We start from the raw sequence: 13,666 nt of genomic DNA, 5'->3' as shown, positions 1-13,666 counted from the left end.
CACTCCCTGATCAGATGATCAGGAACAAACTCCCATCACAATGCTACCCTTACCAGCTTCTCTGCTCCTCACCCACAAGCTCTCAGCCATCCTCACAACCAAGCTAAGATACATTTGTCCCAGAACTTCACCAGCAAAAAAGTAACCCCAGCATTCCCCTATTTGTAGTGATTCAATTGGTTCACCCAGTGCTTTGCTCAAAAAGTGATGGATATTTACAGTACACCATCTGAACCAAACCATTACGGACTGGAAACATACAGAGAAGGGAGATGCCTAAAACAGTTTCAGCCAAACCTTCACCCTTTCTTAGTTTAGTTTCTGTGTCTTGTCAATGCAACCAGTCTTCTGCTAAAAAAACCTTTACAACCAAAACATCAAGCTTCAGAACTTAATACAGTTTATTTCAGATGCCTTACTTTTTGTCCAGGGATTGTTTTAAAACTAATTTGTGCCTACGTGCTGTGTTTTAGTAAGAACATGCTTCACACTATAGCATATCTGAGCTTATTTGAAGAAGCCACATTCACAGACACCACTTAAAGACATTAAGTAGTCTCCCTACAGTTTACACAGGTTGAAAGAATGAATATACTAAAATGCAAAAGATAAAAAAACCACACGACAATGTTTAAATCTTCTTGAAACAGATAACTGAAGTACTCCATTATACATGTATTTTCCACAATAAAAATGTTTATATTTCTGTTCTTACACTAAAAAAACTGAACTAGTTTTACTACATGAGAATCACAGATTGTAAACAATTACATTTCAGTGTACTGCAACCTGAATCTTCTATTAAGTACTACAATAATGTTGACTATTCACATAATTTAAATACTCACTTATAAATTGATTGATGGCCATCAGAAATTATTTAGGCCTATCAATGAAGGTTTATTAAACAAAGTATTTCCCCCAATATTAGGAGTAAAACTTTTCTTTTGTCAAAGTAAGACTGTAAAATTATATACAAACACTGTTGTAACTGGCACCTATATATGAGCCATGTTAAATTTTGCTTTAACAAGAGCATCCTAGATCAATGCTATACATTAAGAGATTCAGAAGTACCTCTGCCTGCTTTTTTTTGCTTCTCTTGATTTGTCACCCAAAGTCTTCAACCTACAAATAAAACCACAAAACCATCAGACATTTCCAACACCAAAAACAGAGAACAACTTGTTTGAACACTTGTGTTAATTCCAGTCTATTGTAGTTAATCTTGTTTCAGCTAAATTAAATTTCCCCTAATTTTATGGAGACTGTCATATGAAATGATTTCTACTGACACTGCTTATAAATTATGAGATTTTTCTACAAGTGGATCAGGCAATTTGGTATAAAAAGTTTAATGGAAGCTATATATGCAAGTCATTCAGCTCTCAACACTGTTTCCTTACCAGACAGGTATTAAAGATCTGCATAGAAATAACAAATCCAGTCCTGAAGAACACCCTTTAGAAGATGACCTATGCGCCAAGGAAAAGCATGACAGTCACACAGACACGTGTACCCACTTGTCATAAGTCTGCCAATACAAAACTAGCACGAGCACAACTTTTCTTCTGCCAGCTATCAGAATCTCCAGCAGCATCAACACAATGCACTGCTACTGAGCATATCTGAGGCTTGTTTCACCTATGGCCAATTTCAAACTGACTGGTATCTTGCTCCTAAGAAACTAAAACCAAACCAACCAGCCAAAAAAACCCCCAACCAACAACCCACATACACCAGTCAAGCTGGCACCGTAGAGTGAGAACCAAAACCTCCAGCTATTCTGTCCTCAGCCTCTATGCCCTCTGGAGTTCCAGCTGTCCAGGACAGCAAGGGTTACGAAGAAACAAGGGACACAGACACAAGCAAGATGGAAACAAGCTATGAGTGCCAAAATCCTCCACACATGACACAGAGATACACAATCCTGAGTGACCCAGTGTCTGAGAAACACCCCAGTATACAAAAATTCAGGCTGGTGGTGGTCAAGACTGCGTGAGTTATTTGGCTCGCCCTGGAAGCAATTTCCAGGAACTCAAAGAAGAAACCTCAAAGCTCTACAGCAAAACAGGTGGTTAAGTTTGAGGAAAGACACGCTAAGGCAGATTTCCATTCCCTGTTATAGAGCTGTTTGTTATAGTCAAGCCATGTAGCAACAACCTCAGCACACTGATGAAGAACAACACTGTTGCAGAAAGCACTGCAATTTTGCCTTTCTCCCCTGTCATGTTCCCCAGTACGCACCCCAGCCTGTAATAGCAGTGCTCCTCTGCATACAGGGATAGAAGGAATTGCTGGGTCACAACTACCAGTTCTCTTAAGAGAATATCTGCTAGGCAGTCAGAAGTAAAGGTTGAAGGATTTTTCATTAGACTACACAGTATCAACTTCCTTTCAGCAGTGTTCTCTGTACAAAGTAGAGGTAGTGCAAGCCACATCACTCAAGCTGGCAGGAGTACACAAATCACTGCCTGAGCACAGACAAGCACAGCTCACTGTTCTGTTGTTGGTTTTGGGTTTTGTTGGTTTTTTTTTTTTCTTCCTCTCCTCCTAGAAACGATTGCTTGCAGGTAAATGGGTCAAAATTCAGATACCTCACTCAGAGGATACACAGAAGTAGACAGCAGACACAGCAGAGCAAAGAGGAGCTCATTTCTTTGTACATAGAAATGGCTAATAACCCTAACCTGTTTTTTCTTTAGACCACACAACCCCAGATTTAATCATTTTTAGCTGTACATAAACATTTCTTTATTCCTTTGGAAGTGATATGATTTTCTTAGAAGCCCTGGAAAAGTTTCTCCCTTCCTATGTTTCAAGAAATCCAGCTGTTCCACTTTGTGTGGAAATTAACATGTAGTTAACAAGTTGGCCACTTTATTGACACCAGAAATATTTTCTTTGGGTTTTGACCACTTTGAGCTAAAGTCTTAACAGCATAAAACTACTTCTATTACCAGTTTGGTGGGGTAGGAAACAAGAGTAATCCAGAACGCTATGGCATTGAGGTTGGATTGTTTAGGAAGGGAAAGGGACCAAGCAGGACAAGTCATGTTCTGGCCTGAACACATGGGGACAGTACAGGAAAAGCCCTGATGCTCTCCACAGCCTCTGCTACTATGGTCTGAGATACAGGTTCCCAATGGCAACAAAGATGACACAGATGAAAACAACACTTAAAGACAGGACACTCCAAGAAGGGCCCATTAATGGAACTGCTAAAACACAACGACAGAAATGATGAAATCAGAGACTGTTCTCAAAACAGAACAAAACATTGCAATACAAGAAAGGAGACAGATTAGAGACTACATAGAAACATATTAACTCCACTGCAGCAATACATGGAGATACAGAGTTAAATGATCATCAGATCCAGAGCATGTTATGACTTTTCTGTTGTCCTCTTTCATCATGTAAAAAACACCTTTTGGAAAAGAACCTTCCCTTGTACTGAGGCATCAAACTCTGAGAGAATTCTAAAAGTAACAGCGAAACACAAAGACTTCAATAAAGCAATGCCTTTGGCTGTATTCTTAAGACATTGTAACATTTAATTACTGTTTGCTAATATAAGACAGACAATGTATAAGCAATTTATCTGGTTGATTGGTAGCTTATTCTATCAATTTCTGTGGATCATCATATAGTGATGCAAATAAGTCATTATAAACTATTTATTTTAGCTTTTTAGAGTACACAAACATCCATCACTATACATAAATATTTACTGTAGGGGTATTATAAGGCAGCCTCAACATTTCCAAAGCCCATGCAGTTTTTTAAAGTAACTGACTACAGCACGATACTCTCCTGCGGGGCGTTATGAGCTGACAGTTTTGCAGCACAGGCATGACCTTGTGCTCCAGCCATCCAGGCTTCAGTAACGCTCGTCTGGACCACCTGCCTGAACTTAAAATAGCACAGATACCGGGCCCATCTAATAAAAACCTTGTGAGGCAACGTAGGAAGAATATCTTTCCGTCTTTTAATGCAAGCAAAGGGCTGTGCGCCTCCCTCCCCCCCCCCCCCGCCAAGTGTTTTCGCCCAAGGGAAGAACAGCTTTTCATACGCCGGAGTGCGGCGGTGCTCTTTAAGCGATTACGTGAGTCCATAAAACCTTGAAGGTCAGTTACTTCATAAAACATTCAAGAGCGTTAATTGACCCGATTCATATCTCCCTCACTGGCTCGGCACAGCAGCCTCTTTCTTCCCCCGGCCCGCAGCTGCCTCCCGGGCGCCAGGCACCCCCCGCCTCCCCGGGCCGCCGCACCGCGGCCAGGGCTGGCCCGCCGCCATGAGCCGCTCAACCGGGGCTGGAAGGGTGGGCGGATGAGACCCCCGGGCCGCGCTCCAGGCGCCGGGGCAGCCGCGGTGAGAGGGAAGTGCCGCGGCTGGGGGTCCCGCCTGCGCAATCGCCTCCTCTCCCGCCCGCCGGGCCAGTCCCCGCCCTCACCCAGCCCCCGGTCACCTGCTTCCCCCTCCCCGCCCGGCTGCGGACCCCGCTTCCCCCCCAGCCGCACAAGGCCAGCCCGGGGGCACCACCCACCCGGCGGTGAGGTCCTGCTGAACGCTCAGCAGCCGCTCCCGCAGCGTCTCCAGCATCGTCGCAGCCCTCCCGGCAGCAGCGGGGCGCCCGGCTCCCGGCTCCCGCCTCCCCTCAGCGGCGGGCGGGGCGGGCCTGCGGCGCCCAGCCCCCGCCTCGCGCCCAGCGGAAGGCCCGCCCCCTCCCTTCCGGTGGGGGGGCTGGGGGCGGGGCGGGCGGTGCGAGTTCCCTCACACTCCCGCCGAGGGGAGATCGGTCTCTCGGTTTGGGTTCTCGATGCGCCAGTAACGCCGGGTAGAACGGCCTTTAAAGCCCAGGAGGTATCGAGGGTAGATATTGAGAAGCACTTGAATCCCTTCAGTTGTAGCTAAAGGCTTTTTAAAGAGCGCAGTGAGCTCCTTGGCAGGTTGGGGCCCTCGCCTTCAGGGTTTGGCGTCAGCAGTAGTAGCATGGGAGTGAGCTCAGGGAGTCGGGCTTTGCAGCAGTATCTGCAAAGTTTGGAAAGCAAAACCACTGGATCTCACATTGCTCAGTTCTTGGAGTAAAGGATAGATGATAACGTCTCAAAAGTCCTTGCAAAGCGCATAGTTGAACTGTGTTTGTGTGGCCCACTGTTTTCTTTGGAGACTGCCAGGCTTTTATAGATATTAATGACTATTGAAAAGAATGAAAAAAACCCCCAGCAACCCAATAATGACTGTTAGTTATTACCAGTAGTCAATAATGCAGTTAAAAGTTTTAATGAAGCTTCTAGGTACTATCTGTTCAAATAATAACTTACAAATCACTCAGTTAATCTTGAGACAGTTTAAGTTGTTTACAGCAGAACAACTGGATGACTGTTTACAGTCACAGGGAGACTCCTACCCTGTGTGTTTTCAGTTAGTACTTGAGGAATGTGGACCTAGGATTTAGATGAATCTGGGAAATTTTAACTTTGCATCTCATTGAGACTTTGATTTTTACATAAAGCTGCTGAAATTTCAAAGTCAAAACATTTTATTTGTTAACCAAATCAGCTTTGGTTTATTTATTTATTTTTTTTAAAAAGTGGTGCACACTGAAATTATTTGGTACAAGGAGAATGTATGTAGAGGGGAGCTGGGGTATATGTCATTCAATATTGCAGAAGTATACTCAAGAGTGGTATGAGGTCCATTGAATCAACTGAAAAATTGACACCATAACCACATTCACTCTCTGCTTGTGTGCTTTTTAGAAGAATATGGGACCTATAGGTTGTTTCTGATGTGGCTCATTGAAAACCAGTATTGCTCTTTGGCCTTATTACAAGTTAAAAGCTAAATGCTTGCTAAAAAAAATTAAAAATAATTAGGTTGATCTTTCTAAGCATTGAAATGGATGTATCTCACCTTGTCTTGAGGTCACAAATACTGTTTTCATGGTAGACTGCATATGAAGTTCTGTAAAAGAACATATGACATTTTGACAGTACTTTTCTCTTGCTTGGCCTAGAAACATCTGAAAGTAGGCACCTTCCACTTCCCTGAGCAGTTAGCTCTTCAGACTAAGAGGGCTTCGAAGGACTTGAATCAACAATTTTCTTCTGATGTATTCACAGGTATGCATTACGAATGCTGACAAAAGCTGTGCAATCTGGCCTTAGGTAATATATATGTTATGGGAATTGAAGTCTTTAGAAAACAAGGCAGGGGTTTTAACCTTTAATCTTCACCTTTCCTTTGAGAAGACATATGATTTTCTTCTGTGTTACATATTTACAATTTTCTTGTGAATGTTTTTGTCAGCAGTGACTAATAATTCACAGTGAGTAAACACTTTTAGACTCCATTGCTTCCTTTGCAGTTAAAAAGAAACCGTTCAAAGACTGCTGTCTTGTACACTTTGATTGCCATCTCTGTGTAGAATTTGGGAAAAGAAACGCGTTGAGGTGGTGTTAATAGTCACAGTAATCCTAGAAGTACAGGCATGGAAGAGACTTCTAAGAGCACATGCTGTGCTCAAGGGCTGTGGTGAATTATAAATAGACTATGCAGAGTTTTGTTTAACTAGTTTTTTGGAACTTAAAATGAAGGAGATTCTTCAAGCTTAAGTTATCAGCTCACATTTTTAGTTTGATCCTTTTTGTTTCTAGACTAAGCCCAGTTCCTTATTTTTTTCCTTGTAGTCACTTTTCAGACTTCTTGTTGGTCTGACCTGGACATTCCCTAGTTTGTCCAGAAAGTACAGAGCTACAGCATTTCATCACTGAAGGCGAATTACATGGCTTAATTCAGAGCCCCTACATAAGTTAAGTATTTAAACTAATTAATTAATATTAATGTACAATAGCAATTAATTTAGCAAACAGGCAACTGTTCATCTGCTTGATCCAATGTAAATTATTACTTTTTCAGGCAGCAAGACAAACTTTTGAGACAGGAACATATCCTTCAGGTGTTAATTCAAAACAGTACCACCTAAAATTCTGTCAGAGCCTTTGGATCAAGTTTTCTAGAGATAAAGTTAATGCTAAATAACTTTTTAATATCAAGCACCTGTTCTCATTTAGTAATTAAGTAGTTCACGGCTGGTTATTTGATAGTAATTATGACCTGAATTTGAGCCTTCCTAGTTCTTCTGCTTCTCAAGTATTAACACAGGTAAAATCTTGTGCGAGTATCCTGTAAGTGGCTAAACTGGTCTCTACAACAAAAGCATAAGCTTTCTATGCTTTGCATGTCTGTAGAGAACAGTGATATAAGTTGGTAGCAATAAATATTTAAAGTAAAAAGCAGAGAGATGTATTTGACTGGATAACCGAAGTGGTAAATGAAGATTTCTTTACTGTTCTAGATCAGCAGCCCTTGGAGGCTTAAGTTAGGTTACATTTCGTAAGAACTTAAGCAGACCAAAGTCACCCCTAGTCCTACCTTTGCATGATTCCACCTTTTCCTAAGCTTTAGTGATGCCAGTTTAGGCTGACATTACGTTAAGACTGCTCTGGGGGAGTGATACTGCAAAGAGACTAGGCTCATCCCCATTAAGCTCTGCAGTGAAAGACAGGATTAAATACTTCCCCCCTCTGTTGTTCTGGTGTGAAACTTAGTTTGTTTAGATGTCTGTCTGCTCTATGGCTTGATCTCTGATTCTGAGTGCACTTGTAGGCTCCAATATGACATTTCTAAACTGACTAGAAATAGTAAAAAAAAAATCTCAGCCCTTCAAAATTTCTCAAGTTTGTGGAATTAGTTTTGTCATCTTCTCCTCAGTCTTGCTGGTGGAAGCTGGTTTGGCCTTCATGTAATTTTTGAATGCTTGAAGTGGAAGTGCTATTTTAGGTATAGCTTAGAAGACATGCCAAAGTCCAGTGAAACTGAATTCTGCTGTCATTAAATAGTAAAAATGTCATTCTTGGACAAGTTTTCAATGTCTTTCAAAATAATGCAGGTGGTACAAAATAACACACAACATCCATTCAGTTCAAGATGGGAACAAAGTTCAGATTTTCTGAGTCAGAACCAAATACGAGCTCCTCTGCTTCTTTTTCAGAAATACATGTCATGAATTTGAATCCAAGTTCCATTTCTCACATCAAAAAATTGCATGCAATTTTAAATGGTTTAAGGTGCCAGGTGAGGTCACTGCTGGAGACCAGCACCCCTACAACAAAGTTCAAACAGAGACTGAAGATCTAAGCTTGGGAGGACTTCCTGGACCTGTGATTAGAGGATGTGGCTGGAAGCCACAGGTGAAGTTGGTGAGGGCCGTTAAGTACCCTCAGGGCTCTGACACAAGGCAGGAGACGTTTACTAATTGTTGATCAATGGAGCTCCCTAGAAACAACTTGTGTCAAATGACAGAGTTCTTGCTTTAATCTTGTGACATTATTATCACACATACAGTGGGGTAGGTGGGGAGAATTAAAATACGGGAGGGACGGCTTACGGTTAAACCAACAGCATGATTTAACAGTCTCTCTTTATTTTCAGATTTTTGATTGCAAATTCCATAATTTTTTAGGTTAAAAGATTTGTAGAATATGATTAGAAGTTGACTAGTGGACGTTATAGCTCTTGGACTCTATACGTAGTTTATTTTCCTAGCTAGCTCTATAGTGATATAAAGCTTAAATGTTGTTAGAAATAGCCAAAATAAACTTTAATTCTAAAGCTCTACTACTTTTAATTGATAAACGCTAAAATGAAGATGTGTATTAAGGTCTGATACAGCATTTCTTGCAGAAATTGCATTGCATGCTGATAAGAAAGGTTGGTACCTACTGAAGAGTTTAATGTGCCCAAAGCTTCAGCAGGATCATGTGACATAAGCGGAAACCAAATTTGAGCATTACATCATAAGAATCGTCTGTCATAGTCTCACCTATACTGAGGCCTATTACTATTTCTAGCAGCTTCTAAGAGCTCCCTTCTCCAAATTAACCTTTATAGCTTCCTAGTAAGAGTTAATTTCTGCTCTTACCTGTACTACTAACTTGTTTTTTTAGAAATGTAACAAAGTCTCTGCAGCTGACACAAAGCTCTGAAGTTATATGACTAGAGAATATCCTTTTATCTTAATAAAGCAAGTTGGTTTGAGGATTTTTTTAAATCATTTTTATTTTCTTCTCCTGGAATCTAGCACAAGAAGATATGGACAGTAATCATTGCCAGTCCTAGTGAGAACTGGAAGAATAATTTCTGTCCCACAAGTAAAAATATTCTTAATTTGGTTCATACAAGAACAGCTATGCAACTTAATATTCCAGGTTAATATAAATTAAAAAAGCTGGTTTAAATGTTAACGTTTTAATGGACCACCTTTCTGACAGCATGAAAGATATTTATAAATCTGTATTCAATATTTTTCCGTGGAAAATTTGAAGATTGGTTTAGTATAAACTGCAAGTTTGTATGTATAGTACCCTGCACTAAGATAATGATTAAAAAAATAGAATGGAGTTGGAATTAATAAGCCCAGGTAAGTGTTGTAAACGAGACTTGACTGGAGTACAAGATAATCAAAGCATGTTACTTCAGTTTTACTGTTTCTATGAAAGAGACTTTGGAGGGAGGGCACGCTACAATGGTAGAGATAAATAATGATGAAATTCCCTGGTCCTCATCTCCCACTTTTCTTAGATAGTATCTGATGATTGTAGACGTGATAAATTGCTACCTTTCTGATCTGTAGGGAAAAATTGGGGGTGGGGGGAACTGGTGTCTTAGCAGAGTTAGGAAGTTAAACAGATCCCTTCTGCAGGATCCTCATTGCTGAATCTGATATTGGGAAAGAGACAGGAACACATACCTGGGGACAGACATTTCCAGGGGAAGCGTGTAGTTATACCTGGCTGGATGTAGTGGGAAAACTGGTCCTGAAAGGAGTGACTGTCTCAATGTGGCTGCTGTTCCTCTCCTGTCCTGAAACCTACCCAGATTCAGTGGGACGACTTTGTATTTTTCTGTATCTTCTGTCATGGTAGTGTTCAGTCACAGAGATGGGAACAATAATTTTGCTGTTACTGCTCAGGTGGCAGTTTCAAGGTGTTTCAAGGTGGCAGAGCTTGAAAACTGCATAGAATGCAGGACATGGGCTCCTGCTGTCTTTCCTTTGTCCTCTTTTATGCCTTCACTTTATTCCTAGTCTTTTATCTTTTTGCCTTTTTTTTAAATAGTCAGCCAAGACCCTCCCATCTTTGGTGCTGCTGTTGTCAGTGAGACAACCAAAGACAAAATGTTAAACCTGCTGCTGCTTGAAAGTCAGATGTAGTACTGCACAGTAAGATCATGTGTTCTGGCTGTTTCTCTGACAGTGAGCTTGGAAATGAAAGTTCGGACTGAAACTATATTTTCTACTCTTACTGAAGTTTTCTGTCCTTTTTATGTGCTTTTGCTAAGAAAGTATCATTGGAATAGATCAGCAATGGCTCCAGACTACTTGAGCTCGTTTTATCTTTTCCCAAATTAATTGAATTGACCTTATCTCTGACATTATTTAAAAGACCACAAAACAGGATTTTCAATAACAACTAATAGGAAGGATGCTTCAAAACTGAGGACTTTATTTAAAAAGTTGTAATTGGGATTCTCTCAGTATATTGAAACTTCTGTACAATTAAATTCTTTGAAGTTAATACAACAGCTTCCTAAAAGAAAGCAAGGATGGTAACTTCAGCTACGAATGTAGTTCAAAGTGTGCCGATTTTGAGAAAAGGACAAAATATGTCATGAATTCGCTGGTTCCACTAGAGGGCACAGCTGTGTGTAGAAAAACAAGAGAGAGAGAGCTACTAGTATTCATTTCTCTGGAAGTGCATGTGTCTTAAATGAGCAAAATAATACTGATCACGTGTTAAGTACAGTTCATGGCTTATTTCTTCTCCGAAGGACACCTTAAAAACTGCTACGGGTTTGAATGGCATCAAGCTCAATGTGCAGTGGTCACCTTGTATTTGACAGTCACAGTGTTGCTTTCATAAGCTCCTTTCTCCTGGTTAAGCAGGGTGGGGCGATCCGCGTTACACTGTTTTGCTTGAATTTTTATGGACAATGCAGGTGATCTTCAGAAAAAAATGCAGAGACAAGAGCCTTGTGTCCCTGTCTCCTAGCAGAATACTAGCTTACACTACTTCCAGCGACTCTTGCATTGTCACTTCTGTTGAAATGGTCTGAAGGAATGCACTTCATAGTAACTGATTTCAAAAGAAGCGATGCTTCTGTGTCTTTGGGAGGGCGATCCCATGATCTTACAAACAGCAGCTGCCTATTTCAGACAGGTTTAGCCTGTTAATTAGAAGACATTTGTGTAGACTGCATAGCTTGTATAACTAATCTTGACACAGTTGTCAAGGAAATAAAAAGAGATGTATTAAGTATGAGTGAATGCTGTACAATAATATTTGGAGTAGTATTAAGCATCTGCTATTTTCTGTTGTTCGTGTGTGTAATTTTGCTGGAGTAGGCATTGTATCATATGATTAGATGTTCCTCTAGGCTATAAAGCATAACTGGTTTATTTGAGGAAGAAGTCATGTGTTCTCCTTGTCGTTGCAGTGCTGGAAAATGCTGGTGTGAGTGTAGCTACACTCGGCGGGATGAGGGAGAGTGCTTTAGCAAAGCCTGTATCTTTTGAATGTGTTCCGGGAGGGACACCCCTTTTATTGCTGTTTGCTGTGTCAGCACTAGGAGGCTCTACTGGTGTCTCTGTGCTGGTGTAAGTGAAGCAACAGAAACGTTGTTCACAGAGAAGGGACTGCAAAAATGCGAGGAAACTGCTGCGAGTGGATGGGATGTGTCATGAAGCACAAGGGGGTTTTAGTCGAATAAGGTACACATTTCCCCAGCGCTTACTGTTCTATTTAAGTTCTTGTGTATTACTTCCAATTTTCTATTAACGTGACCAATTTCTGCTCCCCTGGATGTCAGAAGCATGGTTTGAGGGAAGTGGAATGGGGCCCAGAGTGAGATTCTTGAAGGACAAGCATACTATGTGTCAGTTTTATTGATCAGAGGCAATTAGCTCAGCCAAACCCAATTAGGACACAGTTTTAGTTTTTTACACGCAGACATTAATCGCTCATTATCCAAGTGAACTCTAAAGGGAATTACTACAGGCTGACAGAATAAAATGGCTGTTCCTTTGCTGTTAATGGAGGAGTTTTCTAGATTTTTATTTGGTACTAAACTGCTAATTTCACTGGCTTCCTCTTACATTATATTCGCTTTTGGGTTTTGGATTTTTTTTCCATTAACAAGATCTTAATCATCTGTCATTCTGGCCTTTCTGGTGACAAGTATCATCCTGTGAGTGAATTTAATTACTTTTTTTTAATACCGTTAACTCCTCCCCTTGTTTTCTGCACTTGCTTAAGGCGATTTTTGTTGAAGCCTTCTGGCTGACTGCCTAGCATTTGGCTAATAACTCTGTGCAATTGTCAACTTCATACTGTTTCAGCATTTGAAATGGAATTCTCTTTCCTCAGTTATATGGGTCTGCCGTTTACTAGTCCATTATGCACAGAATCTAATCCATTTATGCTGTAAATAGCTTGGAGACAGAGCTTTTTTTTTGTTGGTCATTACATTATGTTTTATTTATTGAGCATAATTCAGTTTGATTGAAATGAAATAGTCATAATGGTTCGTGTACTGTTGCAGAACTTTCTTATCACGGCGCTTTTTGTCAATTTGATTTATTTTGTCTATTTACAGTTGTTGTGACAACGTAGAGTTGCTTTACTGGCTACAGCAGAAGTACCTCATCCTCCTGGAAAGCACTCCATGTTTCAAATTACATAGCTTCAGGGTGGACACAAGAATTGCATAGGAGAGTTTTGATTTGAAGTGTAGTCTGCTTGCTCTCAATTTTATTTTATTTTTTTAGGTATACTTTTCATTTGGAAAGCAGCTGTCATTGCTGGACATTGCATAGACAAGTGCTGTTCATATGAAAAACACTTGAGACAGAGAGCCAAATGCTTGTATTTAGGTGCCTGCAGTTACAGAACTAGCTTTTGAGGTCAATAAAAGTGGGATGTGCCCATTCTGCCACATCTGAAAATAAAGCACTTCAGTGCCCAATTTAAGGCACTATGTTTGATCATTCTGGCCTGTATATCCATGTACACAAAATGCAAAAACTGAATTGGACTTGTTTGTTGATGATACACTGCTGTGAGAGATAGTATTGACTTCTATAGGAAGTCTTCATGGGCTGGTGTCCTCATTTCAGCTGGGATGGAGTTGATTTTCTTCTTAGTAGCTGGTGCAGTGCTGTGTTTTGGCTTTGGTGTGAGAACAGTGTTGATAGCACACTGATGTTTTTAGTTGTTACCAGGTAATGTTTATACTAAGTCAAAGACTTTTCAGTTTCTTGGGCCCTGCCAGCAAGAGGACTGGAGAGGCACAAGGAGTTGGGAGGGGACACAGCCAGGACAGCTGACCTGAAGCAGCCAAGGAGGTAGTCCATACCACGGGACATCATGCTGGGTATATAAACTGGGGGGGTTGGCCAGGCTGTGCCGATCGTTGCTGAGGGACCGGCTGGGCACCAGTCAGCAGGTGGTGAGCAATTGTATTGTGCCTCACTTGTTTTCTTTTTTCCTTTCCCTTTGGATTTCATTCCTCTCCTTCTTTCCCTTCTTTTCATTTTAAC

At 40.9% G+C, this 13,666-nt stretch overlaps 1 protein-coding gene and 1 long non-coding RNA gene across 4 annotated transcripts in view; one reads left to right on the top strand and one right to left on the bottom strand.

Annotated features, from left to right (window-relative positions):
* Nucleotides 1-4,702, bottom strand: part of DTNBP1 (dystrobrevin binding protein 1) — a 72,715-nt gene extending 68,013 nt beyond the window's left edge. The window contains exons 1-2 of one of the 2 annotated variants that reach the window (XM_037379187.1): nt 4,553-4,702; nt 1,078-1,128 (exon numbers count right to left, since the gene is read on the bottom strand). In XM_037379187.1, the coding sequence (XP_037235084.1) occupies nt 1,078-1,128; nt 4,553-4,608 (107 nt within the window). In that variant the 5' untranslated portion in view covers nt 4,609-4,702. The remainder of the gene's footprint in view (nt 1-1,077; nt 1,129-4,552) is intronic. The other variant, XM_037379186.1, reaches the window with a different exon arrangement.
* Nucleotides 4,703-4,775: 73 nt separating this feature from the next.
* LOC119145667 lies at nt 4,776-13,111 on the top strand. 2 transcript variants are annotated; one of them, XR_005103484.1, is made up of 4 exons: nt 4,776-4,869; nt 6,026-6,131; nt 8,063-9,278; nt 12,724-13,111. It is a non-coding gene; the product is annotated as an uncharacterized LOC119145667 (long non-coding RNA). The 2 variants fall into 2 exon arrangements; XR_005103485.1 differs by lacking the exon at nt 8,063-9,278.
* The last annotated feature ends 555 nt before the right edge of the window (nt 13,112-13,666 follow it).

The sequence above is a fragment of the Falco rusticolus genome, chromosome 3 (genome assembly GCF_015220075.1).
Source record: "Falco rusticolus isolate bFalRus1 chromosome 3, bFalRus1.pri, whole genome shotgun sequence".
NCBI classification, from domain to species: Eukaryota; Metazoa; Chordata; class Aves; order Falconiformes; family Falconidae; genus Falco; species Falco rusticolus.
Note: the sequence above shows the minus strand (reverse complement) of the source record. Positions and strands in the feature narration are given on the sequence as shown.